This window comes from Cibotium barometz, chromosome 17, assembly GCF_041138505.1.
Source record: "Cibotium barometz isolate CiBa-2024 chromosome 17, ASM4113850v1, whole genome shotgun sequence".
Classification (NCBI taxonomy): Eukaryota; Viridiplantae; Streptophyta; class Polypodiopsida; order Cyatheales; family Cibotiaceae; genus Cibotium; species Cibotium barometz.
In genome coordinates, this window is record NC_141062.1 from 20989506 (window position 1) to 21008864 (window position 19359).

General features: G+C 44.7%; 1 protein-coding gene across 1 annotated transcript; it reads left to right on the forward strand.

Annotated features, from left to right (window-relative positions):
• The first annotated feature begins 534 nt into the window (after positions 1-534).
• On the forward strand, positions 535-14767 carry LOC147629775 (NADH dehydrogenase ubiquinone 1 beta subcomplex subunit). The gene is made up of 4 exons (XM_086811283.1): positions 535-712; positions 967-1053; positions 14304-14399; positions 14500-14767. Exons 1-4 carry the CDS (start codon positions 596-598, stop codon positions 14554-14556), a joined length of 357 nt encoding a protein of 118 aa, XP_086667409.1. The 5' UTR covers positions 535-595; the 3' UTR covers positions 14557-14767.
• The last annotated feature ends 4592 nt before the right edge of the window (positions 14768-19359 follow it).

The following is a 19359-nucleotide window of genomic DNA, read 5'->3' on the forward strand; positions in this document are numbered from 1 at the left end:
TGTTTGAATCCTTCCTCTCTATAACCCCAAGGCAATTGCACTATCTCCAACATCTCCACACATTGCCCAATAGTAGCAAAACTGGCATCTCCTTTATAGTAGGGCACATATTTTTGGTGGCTTTATGTACAACAGTTGTAGATAAGAAGCAACACAACAGCTACAGCTCTAGCACCAATATAATAGAGCATTTTGAGAGTATATTATTTTAGACCATTGTCTATAGTCAAAGCTTCCCCAGTTACAGTAGCAGCATTTGCTCAGCATCTCCAAGAATTGACACTACGTTCTTCTCCACATCTCCATAGCACAAGATGGAAGCAATCCATGTAAACCCATTTTAAAGGTTGTTGTATATCCTTTATTTTGTGTTGAGAAGAAACCAAAGGTATAAACCCTTAGTTGGTATAAGAACCTAAAATTAAAAGGGTATTTTCATGGTGCCTCACATATTTGTGAAGAGGAAAGAGATGTAACGGACAGTCGCATAGTGTGAAAACGCCTGCGGACGTTTTAAAAAGAAGGGCCTGGTCTTCGTAGTATCAGGCCAGCCTTATGTAAATTTCATGTAATATTTTGAAGAGCGCGAGACACCATGGCAGTGAGATGTTTGGCTTCTGCATTTCGCCGAAACGTCATTGGCCGGCCTTATATGCCTCTTAGATCGGGCATGGGCCTGCCTGCTGGGTCCATGCACGTCCCCAACGAACCCGTAAGTCTCCTCTCAACGCTCGCACTCTGTAATCTATCTAGAAAATCAACAGAAAATTCGCGATTCGTCAAGAAAAACATCAGGAGAAAATTAACAGAGTTTCGTGGTTGATTTCCTGCTGATTTTTAAAAATTGATTCAAAACTATGACAGGTAAAAATATGTGTAGATTTAATTTAGCACCATAGGGTTTCCATGACTATTGATGTGGGATATTGAATCATATCTTGACCTCTTCACGGTTGAAATATGTAGCTTCCCGAAGAGGATGAGCTGGTTTGGGATGACGGAAGCGCCTACCCTGAGCCTTGTCTGGATCATGTGGCTCCAATGGTTGGAAAGGTATGTAAATCATGCCATCAAATTTCCTCTGTTTGTTGAATATATAGCTTATGGTTTTGGCAAACATGCCTTTTATGGGCAAGTATCGATAAGGATATTGTTCTCAAACTACACATAGGCCTTCAATGCCATTTGAAATTCTACACTAGAAACCAAGATATATAGCTTTTGTACACATTTCTTAGGTGCTTTGAAAGCCATGTTATCCACTGTACATGGCTTTGAAAGCCATGTTATCCACTGTACATGAGCGCTAAAATACTTGTTGAGGAATAGTAGGGCACATTCCACGTAGTGGCTCTCCCAATGCCCACCTGAAGCAAGAATTAGTGGCTGAGGAACAGTGCGCCGTACCATGGTTCTTTTTTCCTTGCATTTGAGTTTGAGGAATCTGCACGGTTTGGGAAGGTGCATTAGAGTTTGTGGTCACTTACTGTTATGTACCTGATGCTAACCATAGGGTTAGCCGGCTTAATCGGGGGCTAGGGGCGTAGGGATTAGGACACCAGGCTGATTGTAAGGGTCAAGGTTTATAAATTATTCATAAGTGAGTTATAAGTGAATAATCCCATAAGTATCGCTTTTGTTGGAAAAAGCTATATAGTGAGGGTTATATGAGTGGAGTGGGTTATTGTATTGTTGTAGCCTTGTGCTATGATGGTCAATACCTGAGCCATGAGTGCTAATCCAGTCCTCTACCCATCCATAGGTCTTGTTGGTATGGTCTATATGGATGGGAGCCTTGATCCATATGCTTGGGGGTGATCTGGTTTATTGTATCTACGGTTTGGTGGTGAGCCTGAGCCCGTTGAATGTAATTTGGGTTAACGCGTATTTAGGGGATCTTGGAGAGGGTTTGGCTGTGACAAGCTCGTGACCCACCCTAAACAGGTGTGTGAAACATGCATTGGTGCTCTAGGAGCTTTCTGACCCACCTTTGTGACACCCCTACGAGTATGTAGGGTAGAGCCAGGCATCAGATAGCAGCCGACGGGCAGGGTCGGACAGTGCAGGTGACACATGGCAATGATGATGTGGTAATTATGATGTGACAATGATGATGTGGCAGTTGGGTAGAGTTGGCCGATAGCTACCGCAGGCTAACTAGGAGCATTGGTGCATATATATGCGTGGGTATTCAAATCGTCATATTCATCTGCTTTCCTTAGTGTTGGACTTCACAAAGTGTTTCTTTGTAGGCGAAGTGCTAGCCAGGAGTGTACAATAGGTCATAGGGTTGTGATTTGATGTCTTCATTCTCAGCCACATCTTGTACTTGAATTTCAATTTTCTTGTACATAATACAGAGTAGTAGTTTAGGACTCTTGTGTTAGAAGTCATCTCCTGTCTTTATCAGACACTAGGGCCTCTGTTGTGGGTGTGCCCGCCCTTTGTAGGTGTTTTTTCATTTTTTTCCACTCTCCATATTTTTTTCCTATTTTTTCATGGTTGGGAGGCAGTATTGGACTTGTCGGCTGTACCAGATGCTGGCCGACTGGTCACTGGCAGTCCCAGATTCTCTCTGCCTGCTGGCCGACTGGTGATATTTACTGGTCGTGGACATTTTGTCCTGTCGGCTGTCCCTACTGCAGGCCGACTGCATATATGGGGCCATATAAAATGGCCCCATGGCTCCCCACTTCATTGTATCTTGTTTTCATCTTCGGGATCTTGTGTATAGAGAAGAGTTAGACGCCTATCTCTCTCCTTCTCTTGTGCTGTCTATTTTCTGCGCTCTACTTGCTCTTGTGGTCTCAGATTTGGTTATCATCTCCGCTGCGTATTTTGACATGGTATCAGAGCCCTAGGCTCTTGAAAGATGTTGGGAGTTTTCTGAGCAAGAGGGGGATTGTTGCGTTGCTGATTGGTGGACTGTTAGGGACTGTTCGGGAAGAGAAGAAGCAAGAGGAAGGCGGGACAGCCACTTGTAGGTTTAAAGGTTTTTTTTCCCACCCACCCACCTTTTTTCAGTTACATCCCCGCAATGGCAGATTTGTTAGAGCTGGCTAAGAAGCATGTGAAGATCCCAACACTCCCCACGTTCCCAGTGGACCGTCAGTTGGACGGGAACAATTACGGCATCCAGAAGGTTATGATGGAGTTGGTGCTGGAGTCATATGACCTTGTTGATTTCATCGTTATCAAGTTCCGATACACAGTGAGGGCCGGATGGAGATTATTCCCGACGGCAAGGGGGGCAAGCATGCCTCCCGTGTTCTTTACGTCCCTGCTCTTGGTTTTCATCTTCTATCAGTGCATGAAGTATGCAAGACTGGCTTTCGGGTGGAATTTAAGGAGCATTCAGTTGCTCTACGGGACCGTGAGACTGGCCAGGTTGTTTGGGAAGGCGGTGTGGAGAATGGTATCTACAAGCTCTCTGCACTGTCCTCATTGACAGGTTCTCAGGTCGAAGATCCGTGGCACTTTCGTTTTGGCCACTTAAATGTGGATGCAGTGCGGCGAGCTTTCCGGGACCAGATGGTGGTTGGCTTGCCAGATGTTGGCAGCAGGCAAGGACGTTGCAGTTCTTGCATACGTGGTAAGTAGCACAGGGAATCCTTTCCGAAGCAAGCTTCCAGGCAGGCTTCAAAACCATTGGAGTTGATTCACACTGACTTGTGTGGACCTTGGCAGACACCATCATTGGGAGAATCTCTCTATTTCATGCTGCTTGTTGATGACTGTACCAGATTCACATGGGTCTACTTTCTTTCACAGAAGGACCAAGCTTTTGCACGGTTCAAGGATTGGCACGTGTTGGTGGAAAAAGAGTCTGGATTGCAGGTAAAGACTCTCAGGGCTGACAAAGGGGGTGAATTCTCCTCGAATGTATTTCTCAGATTTTGTGGAGACCATGGCATCAAGAGGGAACTGGCCAATACAGGATCGCCTTCAGAGAATGGAGTTGTAGAACGCAAAAACAGAATTGTGGTGGAGATGGCGAGGACCATGCTGGAGCATCGTGATCTTCCTTGTCCACTTTGGGGAGAGGCTGAGGCAACGGCTGTCCATACCCTCAACTAGTCTCCAACGACTTCAGTACCTAATATGACTCCGTTTGAGGCATACTTTGGCAGGAAACCTGATGTCTCCCACTTCCGTGTTTTTGGGAGTGATGCGTATGTACATATTCCGAAGAAGCAGAGGGGGAAGCTTGACTCCAAATCCGGCAAGCTTATATTTGTGGGGTATAATTCTCTTTCCAAGGGATACAGATTGTATGATCCAGAGAGGAATGAGATTGTTGTCAGCCGGGATGTGGTCTTTGATGAGCATGTTCCAGTAATAGTACATGTGTTTCCTTAGGTTCTCAGGGTGTTCACCTTGAGAGGGGGATGTGGTTACTTGGCAGTGAGCCACTCCTATTCCCTAGGCAGATGGCCTTGTGGATTACAGGATACAGGCACAGGAGTCTTCATCTCTAGGATAAGCATTGATTTGGTGTACAGGGTGATATCGGCATTTATGCAAAGGCAGGCTAGGTCACTTGGTGACGAAAGCTGTTAACGAGGTTCACAGGTACTTGCTTAGTTGCAGGATGGGTACAGGATGCATTGCAGGTGTACAAGTTCATTGGGTGCAGGTAGGTACCAGTGGAGCAGCAGTGTGGAGCAGATGATTGACATCAGATTGTGCTTTGGGATGATGAGTTGTGGATGGTTGGTTCCACATGGACACGTGACTAGTTGGTTGGGAGCTTGCCAGCTGGGGGTGTCAGGTTTTGGCAGGAGAGCTTTCTTGAGGTCACTGCCATAGTTAAAACACCAAAGAGCTCAGGGGGTGTTGCCATGTGATTGGGTGACTCATAGGGGTGTGTGAGTAGTAGTCCCATCACGCGACGGCGAGTTATGGATACAGGTTTTAAAGGTCAGGTGCCAGCAGGATTGTCAGCTACAGTGTTGGAGGTATGTTTCTTCCACTTGGAGTGTTAGCAGGACAGAGAGGCATTCTTGGACCAAGGGATACATGGAGATCCGAAAACCTTGTATTTGGAGATTGGTGCTCAACAAGCTTAGAGTTGGAGGCTTGAGTACCAGGGCTGATGTAGACATTGTGGGCCTCTAGGGTGTCTAGAGGGGGTGCCAACAAGGAGACAGTTTGGTGGTGTTCTCTAAGAAGCAGATTTTTTTTTCTTGGAGGTAGAGTCAGACGACATCCTTTCTTGGGCTGAAGAGGGAGCACATTGTGTGACGGGTGTGATATAGATTGGGTTGGAGATATGGACATCTGGTGGTTCATTCTTTGGATTTTGTTGGCCTTCTGGATCGGGAGCAGTTTCTTAGAGCAAGTGGCAGAGGCGGGAGCAGATCGACTTTTCGACTTGCTTTGGAGGTTTCCTTTTCCAGCTCCTTGGACCGGTTTCACTCCCAGGATCTGAGAGGGGGTGTTAGCATTATTCATCTCCTGGTAGTGTGCCCAAGTTGTGTATCAGGGGTGCCCAGATTTATCCCGGGCAGCACCTTATGTTTTCCTCATGTTTAGGCCCTTGGTTGTAGGGTTGGCCACCCATTATCACATGTTTATTTTTGTCCAGTCGTGAGACTTTTCTGGAGCAAGTCGGCCAGCTTATCTTGGGGCTATATAAGGCTCGCGTCCTCCTCATTTGTACTCACTCTGACAGGGGCTTCCAGGCCCGGGTCCTCCCTTAGGGGAGTAGTTCATCATGCCCACACATACAGGGACCACCCCTTGCACAGGGTTGATTGTATCATTGCTTTTTCATCATTATGCAGATTTGTTTTCCTTCTCTTTGTGCCTATGTCTCACGCGCACTTTTGGCAGATGTCATGTGCATGTTGTAACGGCATGGGCACCCAAGTAGAAATACCAATCCTAGTTTGAATATACTTGCAAACCAATGAGAAATTTATGATCAAACGAAAGCTAATATCTCTCAACACATCATTGGGACCGGAACGCCCCCTCCCCCCCCCCTCTTTTAAGAGAAACTTCATTCCAAGGAGTATTTGTTTAGTACAAGTATGAGGGTTCTTTGCACCAAATTTCCAACATGTGCATGAAAGACGAGAACATACACTTTCCCTGTTCTCAAACCATAAATTAGGGAAGAGAAATAAAATTTTCTCCCAAGTCTATGACAAAAGGGTAAAGAGAATCAGTACCATGATACAACTAAGAGGAACTCACAGGACCTCATCCCACTTTTTTTTTGCTATAGATTCAACCATAAGCTTTTGCCCCCTGTCTTTCTTCTCATCAACAAGTCCCTAGATCCTTAGAATCACCGGCCACCTTGCCTTTGCACTTGCTTGTGTTGACTCACAAGTCACCGTGTGGTGCTCCTCTTTCTCACCACCAACCACCTTATTCTACAAGGCTTAGCAGAAGCTTCAACGACCACACTGGTTGTTCTTTCCCTTGCTTTGTGTTGGTTCACAGGCACCATGGAATACCCTTGCTCTTGCTTTGTGTTGCAGCATTGCTTGGCCTCACCTCGTGAAGTATTAGCCCCTCCACAGCTCGTAACTGGTCAGCCAAGGCCAATATCTATTTAGTACAACCAGCTTTCTCAAAGTCTAGGAGGAGCACTATAGGTCCTGCTGCCGCAGCTTGGCCGAAGTTGTTGCCTCGTAGAAAGTGAAGATGTTGTCCAGAATACTCTGATTGTGAACAAATCCTATCTGAGTGTAAGGATCAAGTCAAGGAGGAAAGGCTGAAGTCTCCAGCTGATGGCCTTGGCCAAGATCTTGTAGGCCCCTTTGAAAGCCTCTATGGCATGGCACTTGTGATCATAATCTCATTGAAGGCTACTCAAAGGCCGCCTTCCATGAGATCCCAATGGCGAAGAAAGAAAGAAACTAGAAGCCCGTCCGCCCCGGGCATTTTGTAACATGGAGCGGAAGTATTTGTAATTAAGGATCCTGTCACACAAGTCTCACACCGCCTTCTATATCTTGAGTTTCGCGAGTTTAGCAATCCACTTTTATGACTTCAAACATTTAGAGAGAGAGAGAGAGATAGAAACTGAACACCGTATGGGGTCCCAAATTACCCACTGAAGGGCTCCCTATCTTGTTACTGGAGTAGTATTTGCTTTATTACTTTGAAAGAGAATGACTTTGGATTGACGATAAGCCAAACCCAAGATCTCGGAGGACCAAGAGTCAGGCTGAACTATACACGGTTGTAGAAGCACCAATGATGACCGATCTCAAGCCTATGCACTCTTCCCAATGGATGTAGGAAGGCTGCAAATCTGAGGCTGAGTGAAGGGGCTGATTGGGACTGTTCTAGGCTGTGTGTGTATATGATGAAAATGAATGAATGAATATGTTTTACCTTCACCGATAGGGCTGTAGCAAAACGATGATATGTGTGTATGCTGAAAACTGTATGTGTGCTGAAAACACAAGGTACTGAAGTGCTTCTATGGGCTGAATGCTGTAGATGCTGCGTTTTGATGATGGATGACTGAATGCTTCATGCGGTGATGCTCCTTGTGCTGTGGACTGAAAACGCTGAGGGCTGATGTGATCTAGGGCTGGATGATCAATCGCTTATGCTCCTTGTGCTGAAGGCTCCAACATTTGATGGCTGATCTGTTAGAAGTCATCTCCTATATATATTTATACACTAGGGCCTCTGTTGTGGGTGTGCCCGCCCTGTATAGGTGTTTTATCATTTTTCCTCGCTCCCCGTATTTTTTCCCTATTTTTTTCCATTTTTCGGTGGTGTGGATGGATGCCAGATGTTGGCAGGAGCTTCTGGTGGCTGGCCGACTGTCCATTCAGCAGTTGTGTGGCTGGCTGACTACCTATTCAGCAAGCGTGGAGTTTTTTCTACTGGCCGACTTGCTTTATGCAGTCGTGGAGGTATTTACTATTGGCCGACTGCTTCATGCAGTCGTGAAGAGTCACTAGCGCTGACCGACTGCATGCATGGGGCATATAAATAGGCCCCATGCCCCCCACCACTTTATCATTCAGTTTTCTACGGGATCTTGTGTATAGAGAAGAGTTTACACGCCTATTTCTCTGTGTCTCTTGTGCTGTCTATTTTCTGCATTCTACTTGCTCTTGTCAACCCAAGTTTGGTTATCATTTCCGCTGCATATTCTGACATGGTATCAGAGCCCTAGGCTCGTGATAGATCTTGGGAGTTTTCTGAGCAAGAGGGGGATCGTTAGGTTGCTGATTGGTGGATTGTTTTGGATTGTTTGGGAAGAGAAGGTGCAAGAGAAAGGCAGGCTAAGGTGCTGGACAGCCACTTGCAAGTTTTAGAGATTTTTTTTCCCACCCACCCACCCTTTTTCAGTTTAATCCCCGCGATGGCAGATTTACTAGAGATGGCTGAGAAGCACGTGAAGATCCCGACTCTCCCCACGTTCCCAGTGGACCGTCAGTTGGACAGGTCCAATTACGGCATCTGGAAGGTTATGATAGAGTCTGTGTTGGAGTCGTATGACCTTGTTGATTTCATCATCATCGGGGTTCCACGACCGGAAGCAGAGGAAGGGGAGTTTCTGTCGATGAGGAAGGACCGAGAGGCACAGGCACACATGTGGGATCGTGTCAACGCAAGTGTCCGGTCATTTATTTTCCTCAACTGCACACCACAAGTGATCAATCATGTAAAGCACATGACGCTGGCGAGAGGCATATGGGAGCACTTGGCTTCTCTTTATAACAGGGTATCACCCATGAAACGGATCTCCTTGGAAGTGCAGATGCAGGTTATGAACCCTGCAAAGTCCTCGACGATGCGGGAACACATTAACAAGCTGCAGGCCCTTCAGTAGGAAGTCCTACAAGCTGGGAAGGAGATATCATCTGAAGACATGGCTATCACTTTGCTGTCCCACTTGCCTGCTCAGTATTTTGCTTTCCACTCCTCGTTGATTACGAGTGGCAGGCTCAGCACCATTACCTGGGAGGAGCTTGTGCCAATGGTCTTGGACCAGGAGGAACGTTTCACGAACCCTCCTCACAGCGGCGGTTCGGAGGCCTTAACTGGCCAACGGTCGAAAGGCCGGAATAACAACAAGGGCAAAGGGAAGGCTTCACCGGAGAAGTCTTCTGAGAAGAAGCTTGACTCAGAACGAGAGAAGCTGAAGGCCGAAAGATTCTGCAATGATTGTGGCGAGAAAGGCCACTATTGGAGGAAGTGTCCTAAGCGAACAGGGAAGAGTGCTGATTCCTCAGCCTCAGCTGCAAAGACTCCGACATTTGTGCACTTAGAGATGATGGACTCTGACGCTTCATCATCTTCGAGCGAGGAGGCAGTTGGCTTCACCGCGAAGGATACCCGAGAATGGATTCTTGACAGTGGTGCTTCCAGGCACATGACTTCATCCCGTGACTTCTTTCTGGATCTGAAACGGCAGTCAGGTCACATCTTTATTGGCGACAACTCCACTATTCCGATACATAGTGAGGGCCGGATGGAGATTATTCCCGACAGCAAGGGGGGCAAGCATGCTTCCCGTGTTCTTTATGTCCTTGCTCTGGGTTTTCATCTTCTGTCAGTGCAGGAAGTATGCAAGACTGGCTTTCGGGTGGAATTTGAGGAGCATTCAGTTGCTCTACGGGACCGTGAGACTGGCCAGGTTGTTTGGAAAGGCGGTGTGGAGAATGGTATCTACAAGCTCTCTGCACTCTTCTCGTTGACAGGTTCTCAGGTCGGAGATTTGTGGCACTTTCGTTTTGGCCACTTAAATGTGGATGCACTTCGGCGAGCTTTCCGAGACCAAATGGTGGTTGGCTTGCCAGATGTTGGTAGTAGGCAAGGGCGTTGCAGTTCTTGCATACGTGGTAAGCAGCACAGAGAATCCTTTCCAAAGCAGGCTTCCAGGCGGGCTTCGAAGCCATTGGAGTTGATTCACACTGACTTGTGTGGACCTCAGCAGACACCATCTTTGTCTCGCACTTCCGTGTTTTTGGGAGTGACGCGTATGTACATATTCCGAAGAAGCAGAGGGGAAAGCTTGACTCCAAGTCCCGCAAGCTTCTATTTGTGGGGTATAATTCTCTTTCCAAGGGATACAGATTGTATGATCCAGACAGGAACGAGATTGTTGTCAGCCGGGATGTGGTCTTTCACGAGCATGTTCCAATATCCATTGTCAAGGAGCCGCCACTTCTTGGAGATCCAGAGGAGTCTGATGATGATTCCCAGACCATTATTCCAGTTGATCAACCTCAGTCAGTACAGGAGGTTGAGCCCGCAGTTGGAGTAGAGCCCCCGCCACCACAGGAGGCTCCACAATCTGTTCGAGTACCTAGGTGGTTGTTAGACACCCTTCGGGAGTCTGGTGTCACAGAGTTACCCTCCGAGTGGACCACAGAGGACGGCCCTCGAAGATCACACAGAGTCCGAGATGAAAGCAATACAGCGGAGCTTCTTCAGGTGAACTATGCTTTGATGTCTCGTATTATGCGGGACAAGGAGCCCACTTCTGTCAAAGAAGCCCTTTCACAGGATACTTGGAGGAAAGCCATGCAAGTGGAACTTGATGCCATCGAGAAGAACAAGAGTTGGTACCGAGGCCGTCGAAACGATCAGTCGTTGGTGTCAAATGGGTCTATAAGACCAAATATGCGTCTGATGGGTCGGTGGACAAACACAAAGCTAGACTTGTGGCTAAAGGTTATGCTCAGCGGCCAGGCATCGACTACGAGGATACCTTTTCACCGACAGCATGGATGTCCATGATTCGGACCGTTCTTGCCCTTGCTTCTTCTCAGAGGTGGCCCGTGTATCAAATGGATGTAAAATCTGCGTTCCTCAATGGTGACTTGCAGGACGAGGTGTATGTTGAGCAGCCTCCAAGCTTTATTGTTCCAGGATCTGAAGGGATGGTTTACAGGTTACGTAACGCCTTGTATGGTCTTAAGCAGGCTCCAAGGGCTTGGAATCAGAAGATTGATTCCTTCTTTGTTCGGACTGGATTTCGGTTGCAGATCCAAACCTGTATCTCTTTCGGGAACGCGGCATGGTCACGATTATCATCCTTTATGTGGATGATCTCATTCTCACTGGCGGTCATGTGGAGCACATTGGAGTGACGAAGGCTGCCTTGTCAAAGGAGTTTGAGATGACCGACTTAGGCTTGCTCCACTTCTTTTTGGGATTGGAGATCTGGCAGACCCAGAGGGGGTTTTTCGTCTCTCAGCAGCAGTATGTTCATGAGTTGCTTGAGGCCTTTGGGATGGAGAACTGCAAGCCTATTACTTCGCCGATGGACCCGAACACAAAGTTAACCGTTACTGATCCTTGTGAGCCAGTTGATGCCTCGCAGTACCGGAAGTTGGTTGGTTCATTGATCTGGTTGCTGAATACCAGATTGGACTTGAGCTTCTCCATGGGGCTGTTGAGCTCTTTCATGCAGACGCCATTGAAGTCTCATTAGGACGCAGGATTGCGGATCTTGCGGTATCTGCAGAGTACGAAGGATCTAGGATTCTTTTACACAGGAGGGGATGGAGTCAGGCTCCAAGGTTGAAGTGACTCAGATTGGGGAGGAGATCCAGACACGAGGAGATCTACTTCAGGATACAGTTTTACCCTCGGCTCAGGAGCAGTTTCTTGGAGCAGCAAGAGGTAGCCAACTATTGCCCTCTCTTCGACACTATTGCCCTCTCTTCGACAGAGGCAGTGTACCGGGCTGCTTGTGAGGTTGTGTGGCTGCAGAGGCTGCTAGGCGAGATCGGGTTTCCACAGGAGGAGCCCACAGTCATCCAGTGCGAAAACCAGAGTTGTATAGCTATTGCTCGGAACGCGGTCTTCCATGCTCGGACCAAGCACATAGAGATACAGTATCACTTTGTACGTGAGAAGATCATGGCTGGTGACATCTTGCTACTTTATTGTTCGACGGAGGACAATGCGGCGGACCTCTTCTCGAAGTCTCTACCTCAGGCTACGCTCAGGTGGCACTCCAGCTCTCTTGGGTTGATTTCACAGCCAGGAGTTGAGAGGGGGTGTTAGAAGTCATCTCCTGTCTATTTTTATACACCAAGGCCTCTGTTGTGGGTGTGCCCGCCCTGTATAGGTGTTTTATCATTTTTCTTCACTCCCCGTATTTTTTCCCCATTTTTCGGTGGTGTGGATGGATGCCAAATGTTGGCAGGAGCTTCTGGTGGCTGGCCGACTGTCCATTCAGCAGTCGTGTGGCTGGCCGACTACCTATTCTGCAAGCGTGGAGTTTTTTCTTGCTTTATGCAGTCGTGGAGGTATTTACTGCTGGCCGACTGCTTCATGCAGTCGTGGAGAGCCACTAGCGCTGGCCAACTGCATGCATGGGGCATATAAATAGGCCCCATGCCCCCCACCACTTTATTATTCAGTTTTCTGCGGGATTTGTGTATAGAGAAGAGTTTACACGCCTATTTCTCTGTGTCTCTTGTGCTGACTATTTTCTGCATTCTACTTGCTCTTGTCAACCCAAGTTTGGTTATCATTTCCGCTACATTTTCTGACATGATCTATGAGATGAATGAACGATGCAAATGTTGAGCTATTTATATGGGCTTTTGATGCTGTTGGCTGGCTACAGAGCTGGCCGACTGCATCATGAATTCTACACGACTAGAATAATGTGATAAATGCTATAAAATGGTAATTAAATACTAATAAATATAGGAAAAATATTAGAATAATGCTGAATAATATTCTGATGCTTTTGACATGGTCTATGTGGCCTTATGTGCCTATGGGATGGATGATATGCAAAATGCAACCATGAACTGATGCAAACCCTAAGGCTTCTATGACTTCTATTTGCATGAATGATTCTCTCCAAGTGGGTTAAGGGACTTCGATTGACTAACTGACTGTGTAAGGCTAAGGAATGACCTACGTAGCTCGTGCCTGACATATCCTAGACTGAGGATTACAATGGGGTCATGGCGTATGACAATTATCATCCTTAAGGGTACTAATACTGTACAATGTTGGACTGATGATGATGAGCCATCTTGTCACCATGCACTACAGTGCAGAGTGCATGTAACACATTTGCCCCTAGGGAGAGCCGTAAATGCCTCCACCAACTCCTCTACTGCGAAGGGAGTCAATAAGAAGGATCGTAGAGCGGGAGGAACCACCTCTCGTGTGCTGCCGGACCCTCTCGCATGCGTCCATCACTTGTGGGGATAATGGGGCGCTGAGGAGGGATTGAACCCGCGGGGGGGGGGGGGGGGGGGGGGGGGGGGGTGTTGAAATAATAGCTCCATCCTGGCCTCACAGGGTGCGAATACCATCTCCCCGCCTATGGGGGCCTGCAATCTCAAAGAAGTCCTCTATGACTATCTCCGGCCTGGGTCCAAAAGGAAGCTCTAGCGTGGTACCTGGACTCCACCCTCCTCTCCTCGATTGATCTGATCTCCGTACGAGCGGCAACATATTTGGCCAGCCTAATTGATGGGCATCCGACCAATGGCCTAGTATGTTCATGTGCCATCCAAGTGATGTGATGCACGTGACGTTTGGGTACTGTGGATCATAGTTATGGTTAAAATGGAAACGGAAAAGAAAAAGGAAACGACAATTTCAGGGTGTCTGAAAAGCCATGTTATCTAAGGAGATGTAAAATAAGGAGGAAATAGAAGCGAGGGTGAGAAGTAAAACATTGAAATGTAAGAAATCCGGAGACTATGATTGAAGATTGGTGAGAAACAACAAGAAAGTAGCTGATATGGCTCTGAAACTGGTGGTTTTGGAGGGGTAACCACCAGGTGTTATTGGGGAAATGTTTCCTCCGTCGTTCCCGCTGTTTCCCTACCCGGGAAATGTTTCGGGCTGCAAGAAAAGGGGAAACACCGTGTTCCCTATGGGAAAAACACAGAAACAGTCTAGACCCAAAGTAGGACAGATTCATCCCCAATTAGTGTACTCATTGCAGATTGCAGAATAAAGCAAATACACCAGTTGGGTTGGGGGCCCTTCAATGGGTTATTGGGACCTATCCTGTGTAGTGCTCAGTATCTTCTGTCTCTCCTCTATTGCATTGAATTCAAGTGTTCTATCTGCAAGACTAAGAGGTAAATGCCTAACCTTCCTCATGTTACAGGGATGCAACCTTGTGCATTCATCAACTTGACTTTGCTGGCACCTGTGTGCCTGTCTATGAAACGCAACTAACCCTGTGACCTGGCATGTTGACACGGCTTCTGGATCTGATTTTTAAGTTTTTCGTTTTAAAAACATTTTTAGTTGGGACATTTTGACAAAACTATGAGATATATCCCTCGTCTTGTCATTTGCTGAATTAACGTTTTGACACACACCAGTATGAAGCACTTGCATGGTTGTGTGGCGGATTGGGCTTTTTTGGACTAGTTGGGCTTCTGGCAGTTTGGAATGACAAGCCTTCCAAGATGCCTTATGTACGTATCCTCAGTCCAGTCTTTTTGTCACTTGATTTAATATCTCCTCAGATTATAGGCCTTTTTTTCATTTCCCTAAACTTCCATGTGGGTTTTGCAGACGCCAAAGGAGTTCCCCTACGACAATCTCCGTGTTGAGCTTGGAGGAGAGCCCTGATCAATCAAGCGTCTGCCCAGCACAGGTTTCCAAATCCAAGTATCTGGTGGTACTTAAAAACTCACATTAATAAAAATGTATCAAAAATTTTCAACTCATGATAGGATGAGCGCACAGTTTTTTTTTTAGCCGATAAGCCTTCATTTTTTGGGGGGATGGTTGGTGTTTTCCCTATTGCAACTCAATTTGTAAAGAAAAGTGCTGAGTCTTTGTGGGTCCCTGTTCATGCATGTAGTGCATATGATGTTTCTATTATATATTCTGGAGTGTGGGGCAGGCAGATAAATGATAGAGGGGAAGCGGGCAGGTGAACAAAGTCTAAAGTGGGGCAAATAGCGGAGCCAGGACGCCTTTTTTATAAAGATCAAGATGTCATTGTGTGAAGTAGTTCTCTGCGTGTCTTCCATAATGTGGAAATATGAGCTGGTCACAGAAGTACCATGGTGAGTCTCAGAAAAGCAAGTTCTGATATTACTGATGTCAGATGCAAGCATGTGGTTTTTTTTTTAACAGCGGAAAGGAAAGGGGGGGGGGGATGTGCTGCATATACACATGCTTGCATGCATGTCTGCTATATGTGCAACCTAGTGTTCTTTATGTCAAAAATACAGGATTTGTAGTGGCAAACCTTGTTTAAGATGTAATGTATGCTTCATTCACTATATATTGCACATTCATTTATAAATATGAAACTGATTATAATGTTTTGTCATCTATCGGATTATTGGGTGCGTTTGTCATCATTTGTGTAGTAGATGTGAGCCAATGGTCTTGTACAAAAGATGTTAGCTTGGCAGTATACATTTTTGTGTGTGTGTCCGCTTTCCTATTGTCTAAGACCTTATTTATTAAATCTCATTCCAAGGACGCCCAAGTTTATATCAAGTGCACACATCCCCTACTTGATTCGCCTGTCATGTGCCTAAGATCATTAATAAGTATGCAACTAGGTTACTTATTGAACACTAGTTTGGTAACACTAAATAACATTAAAAGTGTCCTTTTTAGGTTTGAAAAAATCATTTCTCTAGGCAAAACCATCGAGTAATACTTCTTGGATCAATTTACATGACCAAGACATCGTGGAAAGATTATAATTGTGAGGAAATAACTCCGTACATATTGATGACACACCATCCCAAATATAGGTTTGTATAGTACTATTGGTATGAGAGAATTCAAACTTTAAATTCATGTCCTACAAAAAAAAAAAAAAAAAAAAAAAAAAAAGTTCAATGTTTTTTTGTGGTGCATCAATCTTATATATATAACATGGGACATTGATGTGAAAGATAAGTAGTTTATAATTCAAAATCACCAAAGGACATTGATTTTATTTTATTTTATTGCATGGTAATATAGTCCCATCTTGCTTTGAAGGTTTCTTGTGCCTCGTGTGTGCGTAAGCTCGTTGCTATGACTAGGTGAATATTCGTAGTGCTTCTCGATAGGGCTAGAAGAAGATAATTGTACTAAGAAGCAACCTAACAAGCAAGCCCATGAAGCTATAGGTCAAGTTGTTGAAGATGATGGAATATTATTAAGAATCCTCATGAAGTGGGTCAAGTTCCTTAAGAGATACCCTCATGCATGGAGATGTGTCTATTGAGGTTTGAAAAAGGCTTCTTGACATCATTCCCAAAAGTATACTTCAGAGCAATCTGATTGGCTAGAAAGATTTATTTAGCAGGATGGTTGTTTCTTGGCTGTCTTTTAGATGGACAAGGATAAGTCACTTGTCCCATAAATGAGATAGCCTAATTGTTGAGTTCTTCAAGAAGCATGTTATTTTCATTGTCAATAGGGCTTTCAGATTGGGGATATTGGAAAACAAGGTCAAAGAAGGCACTATTAAGCTAATTCCCATGCATGTAGTGGAGAAGAATTCTCATTGGAGGGCTAGTACTATGCTTTGTAAAATTATGGCTAAAGTCATTTCTGTTAGGATCTCTCTTGTTGCAAGCTTGTGTCTCCAAAGGGAAACATGGCTTCATTAAAGAGAGATCCATTTTGAATAACATCTACTCTGTATTGGTTGGAAAGGACTTGACAATAAACATAGGTCAAAAGTGTATAATGCTTCAACTTGGTCTTGAGAAGGTATAGGATAGTTCATTGGTCCTTGAGTAGGTATTGGAAAAATAGGGGTTTGGAAAGCTTATTCCATTGTCATTTATGTTGTATGCTATGATGCCCAATTTAGCCTTCTGCTGAATGGAGCCTTGGTTGGGAGTGTCTCCCTTCACGGGTCAGTTAGATAAGGTTGTCCTCTTGCCCCTCTGTTGTTCTTAGTGATTACTAATCCTCTCTCATCTTGGCTCTCGAGCTGGTTGAGCTTAGGTTGGAAGGAGATAGAGAGCTTATTAATCAAGGTTGTCCTCTTGCCCCTCTGTTGTTCTTAGTGATTACTCATCCTCTCATCTTGGCTCTGGAGCTGGTTGCGGAAGAGGGTCAGATAGTTGAGCTTAGGTTGGAAGGAGATAGAGACCTTAGTAATCAATGTCTTGATGATGACTCTATTCTCTTCCGCCAAGTTGAGAATGAGAAGAAAGAAGAGCTTTGGCTATGGTGCAGTGCTTTGTTGATGCTTCTTAAGGCTCCAAGTGTTATTTAGGATATCTGTATGACTAGGGAGGATAGTTTTGATCTAGCTAAGTGGGGATGTCAGGTCATTTATAAGGGTTGTGTTTTTTAACCCGTGGATTGCCTAATTGGTGTTGGGACAACTGATACGACATTGGTTAATTGGATTATGTAAAAAGTGAGCAACAAACTGCATAAATGGAGCTTTGTTATTCTTTGCCCTTCCATGCCAGGCTTAATGTGATCAATTATATTCTGCTCTCTCATATGCACTTCTTTTGTCCTATGTTGGACTTCAAGAAAAGACATTGGCTGAAATTCCGGGGTCTTGTGAAGGCCTAGGAAAAAGGTTCAATTGAACCTTCTCAATGGTTAGTATGGAAAAAGATTTGTGCTTCTAAGGAATTGGGTGGGTGTCCTCTTAAATGTGAAGGTGCTTTCTTTTGTAGCTTTCTATTCGTGTTGGAAAAAGGTCTTTGACCTTATTGATGGTGTGGATCTCAGATAGTCATAGGTAACTCTATAATGGGTCAGCATGCGTGGTGAATAATAAACAGATCTGCCATCTGGGTGATCTATGGGATGGGCCTTTGCTGTGCTGGAGGGAGTCAATTGAAAAGAGTAGATGGACAATGGGCTTGTTGGGGTTGTCTCTTGGACTCACTAGTTGTTGGGTAAACAGTTGGGAGTTGTTGATGAGTGTAACCATAATATATATATATATATATATATATATATATATATATATATATATATATATATATATATATATATATAGGCTTACCAAAAAAAAAGAATCATATTGAATTGGCAATTAATTATGAATCAACGGCAATCCAATAGCAGAAGAACAACACACGGAAACGTTAGCAGAAGACATTGTGGGTTTTGATTAAAAAAAGCCTGTGTGTTCAAGAATGTTAGTGAAGAGCAACCACAGCAGTAGCTCAGTTGGTCCCAAAGAACGTTAGTACAATGTCTTAAGTCTCTGTGTTGCAACCACGGCAGAGGGGTACTGTTATCCGAGAGATCTTGGGTTCGAACCTCGTAGTAGCCCAAGACAAATGTAGAGAAACACCAAGCTAGAGTATTCACAATTGCTGCTCCATCACGGTGCCATAGTATTCACAACTAGCCCCAATTCATACACATATAAATCTATTGCATAGTAAATAAATTAAAACTGAATTCAATAACATCTAACTAAATTAAAAACATGATTCAAAGTGTCCACACTTGTCCCATGGGTGCCATAGTATTCACAACTAGCCCCAATTCATAAACATATAAATCTAACTAGTACTCAACCCGTGCGTTGCTGCGGTATGTAGAAGCGAAATGTAGGAATGGAAGCCAGAATACAAAGAGTCAATCGAAAGGATTTCTTCCTCTAATTTTCTAGAAATCCAAGATTTCTCTTTTCTCTCCTCTCCTTGTGCCTTGGTTGTCTCCCATTAATATATAATAGATACATAAGTAAATAAATTAAAATTGAATTTAATATCTAACTAAATTAAAAACATGATTCAAAGTGTCCACACTTGGCCCATATGGTCACAAAGAACACATATAATACATGACTCAAAGTGCCCATGTTGGCCCACATACATGACTAGAGAGGGTGGTTACGTATGTGGGCCAAGCAACATGGACACTTTGAATCATGACATGTTACTTGTGTGATCGTCGTCTCTGACCAAAGGGCAATCAACACACACACACACACACACACACAAAAGAGAGGGGGAGGAGAGATTACTTGAACTTGAGCGCTCTCTCTCTCTCAAAAGCAAATCAATCCAAAAGAGCATATACTATTTGATATGACTAGATATTCAAAGATTTTGTGAATATATTCATGTATTATTTGCATAAAATTATTATACGGGCTATATAATGCAACCTAGCCAAATACCTATTAATGTAGCCACTTATAGATACAAATTACAATATACAAAATTAAGGTCTAAACCCTTACAATATTATCAATATTATAACCACTAGATCTAAAATAGGCACCCAAAATGCCTTTTGATTAATTTATTAGTGCAAGCTAAATAGATATACAATTAGAAGTCTTCACAATAGGCATTGATTGTGTGAATGGTAGTAGTGGCTTTTACAAAACGGCATCACTGACTTTGTACTAATGAAACAACTAATACCATTAAGTAGTGAAACCATCTAGGCATGTGGATTTGCCATCCTTCATTTCCTACA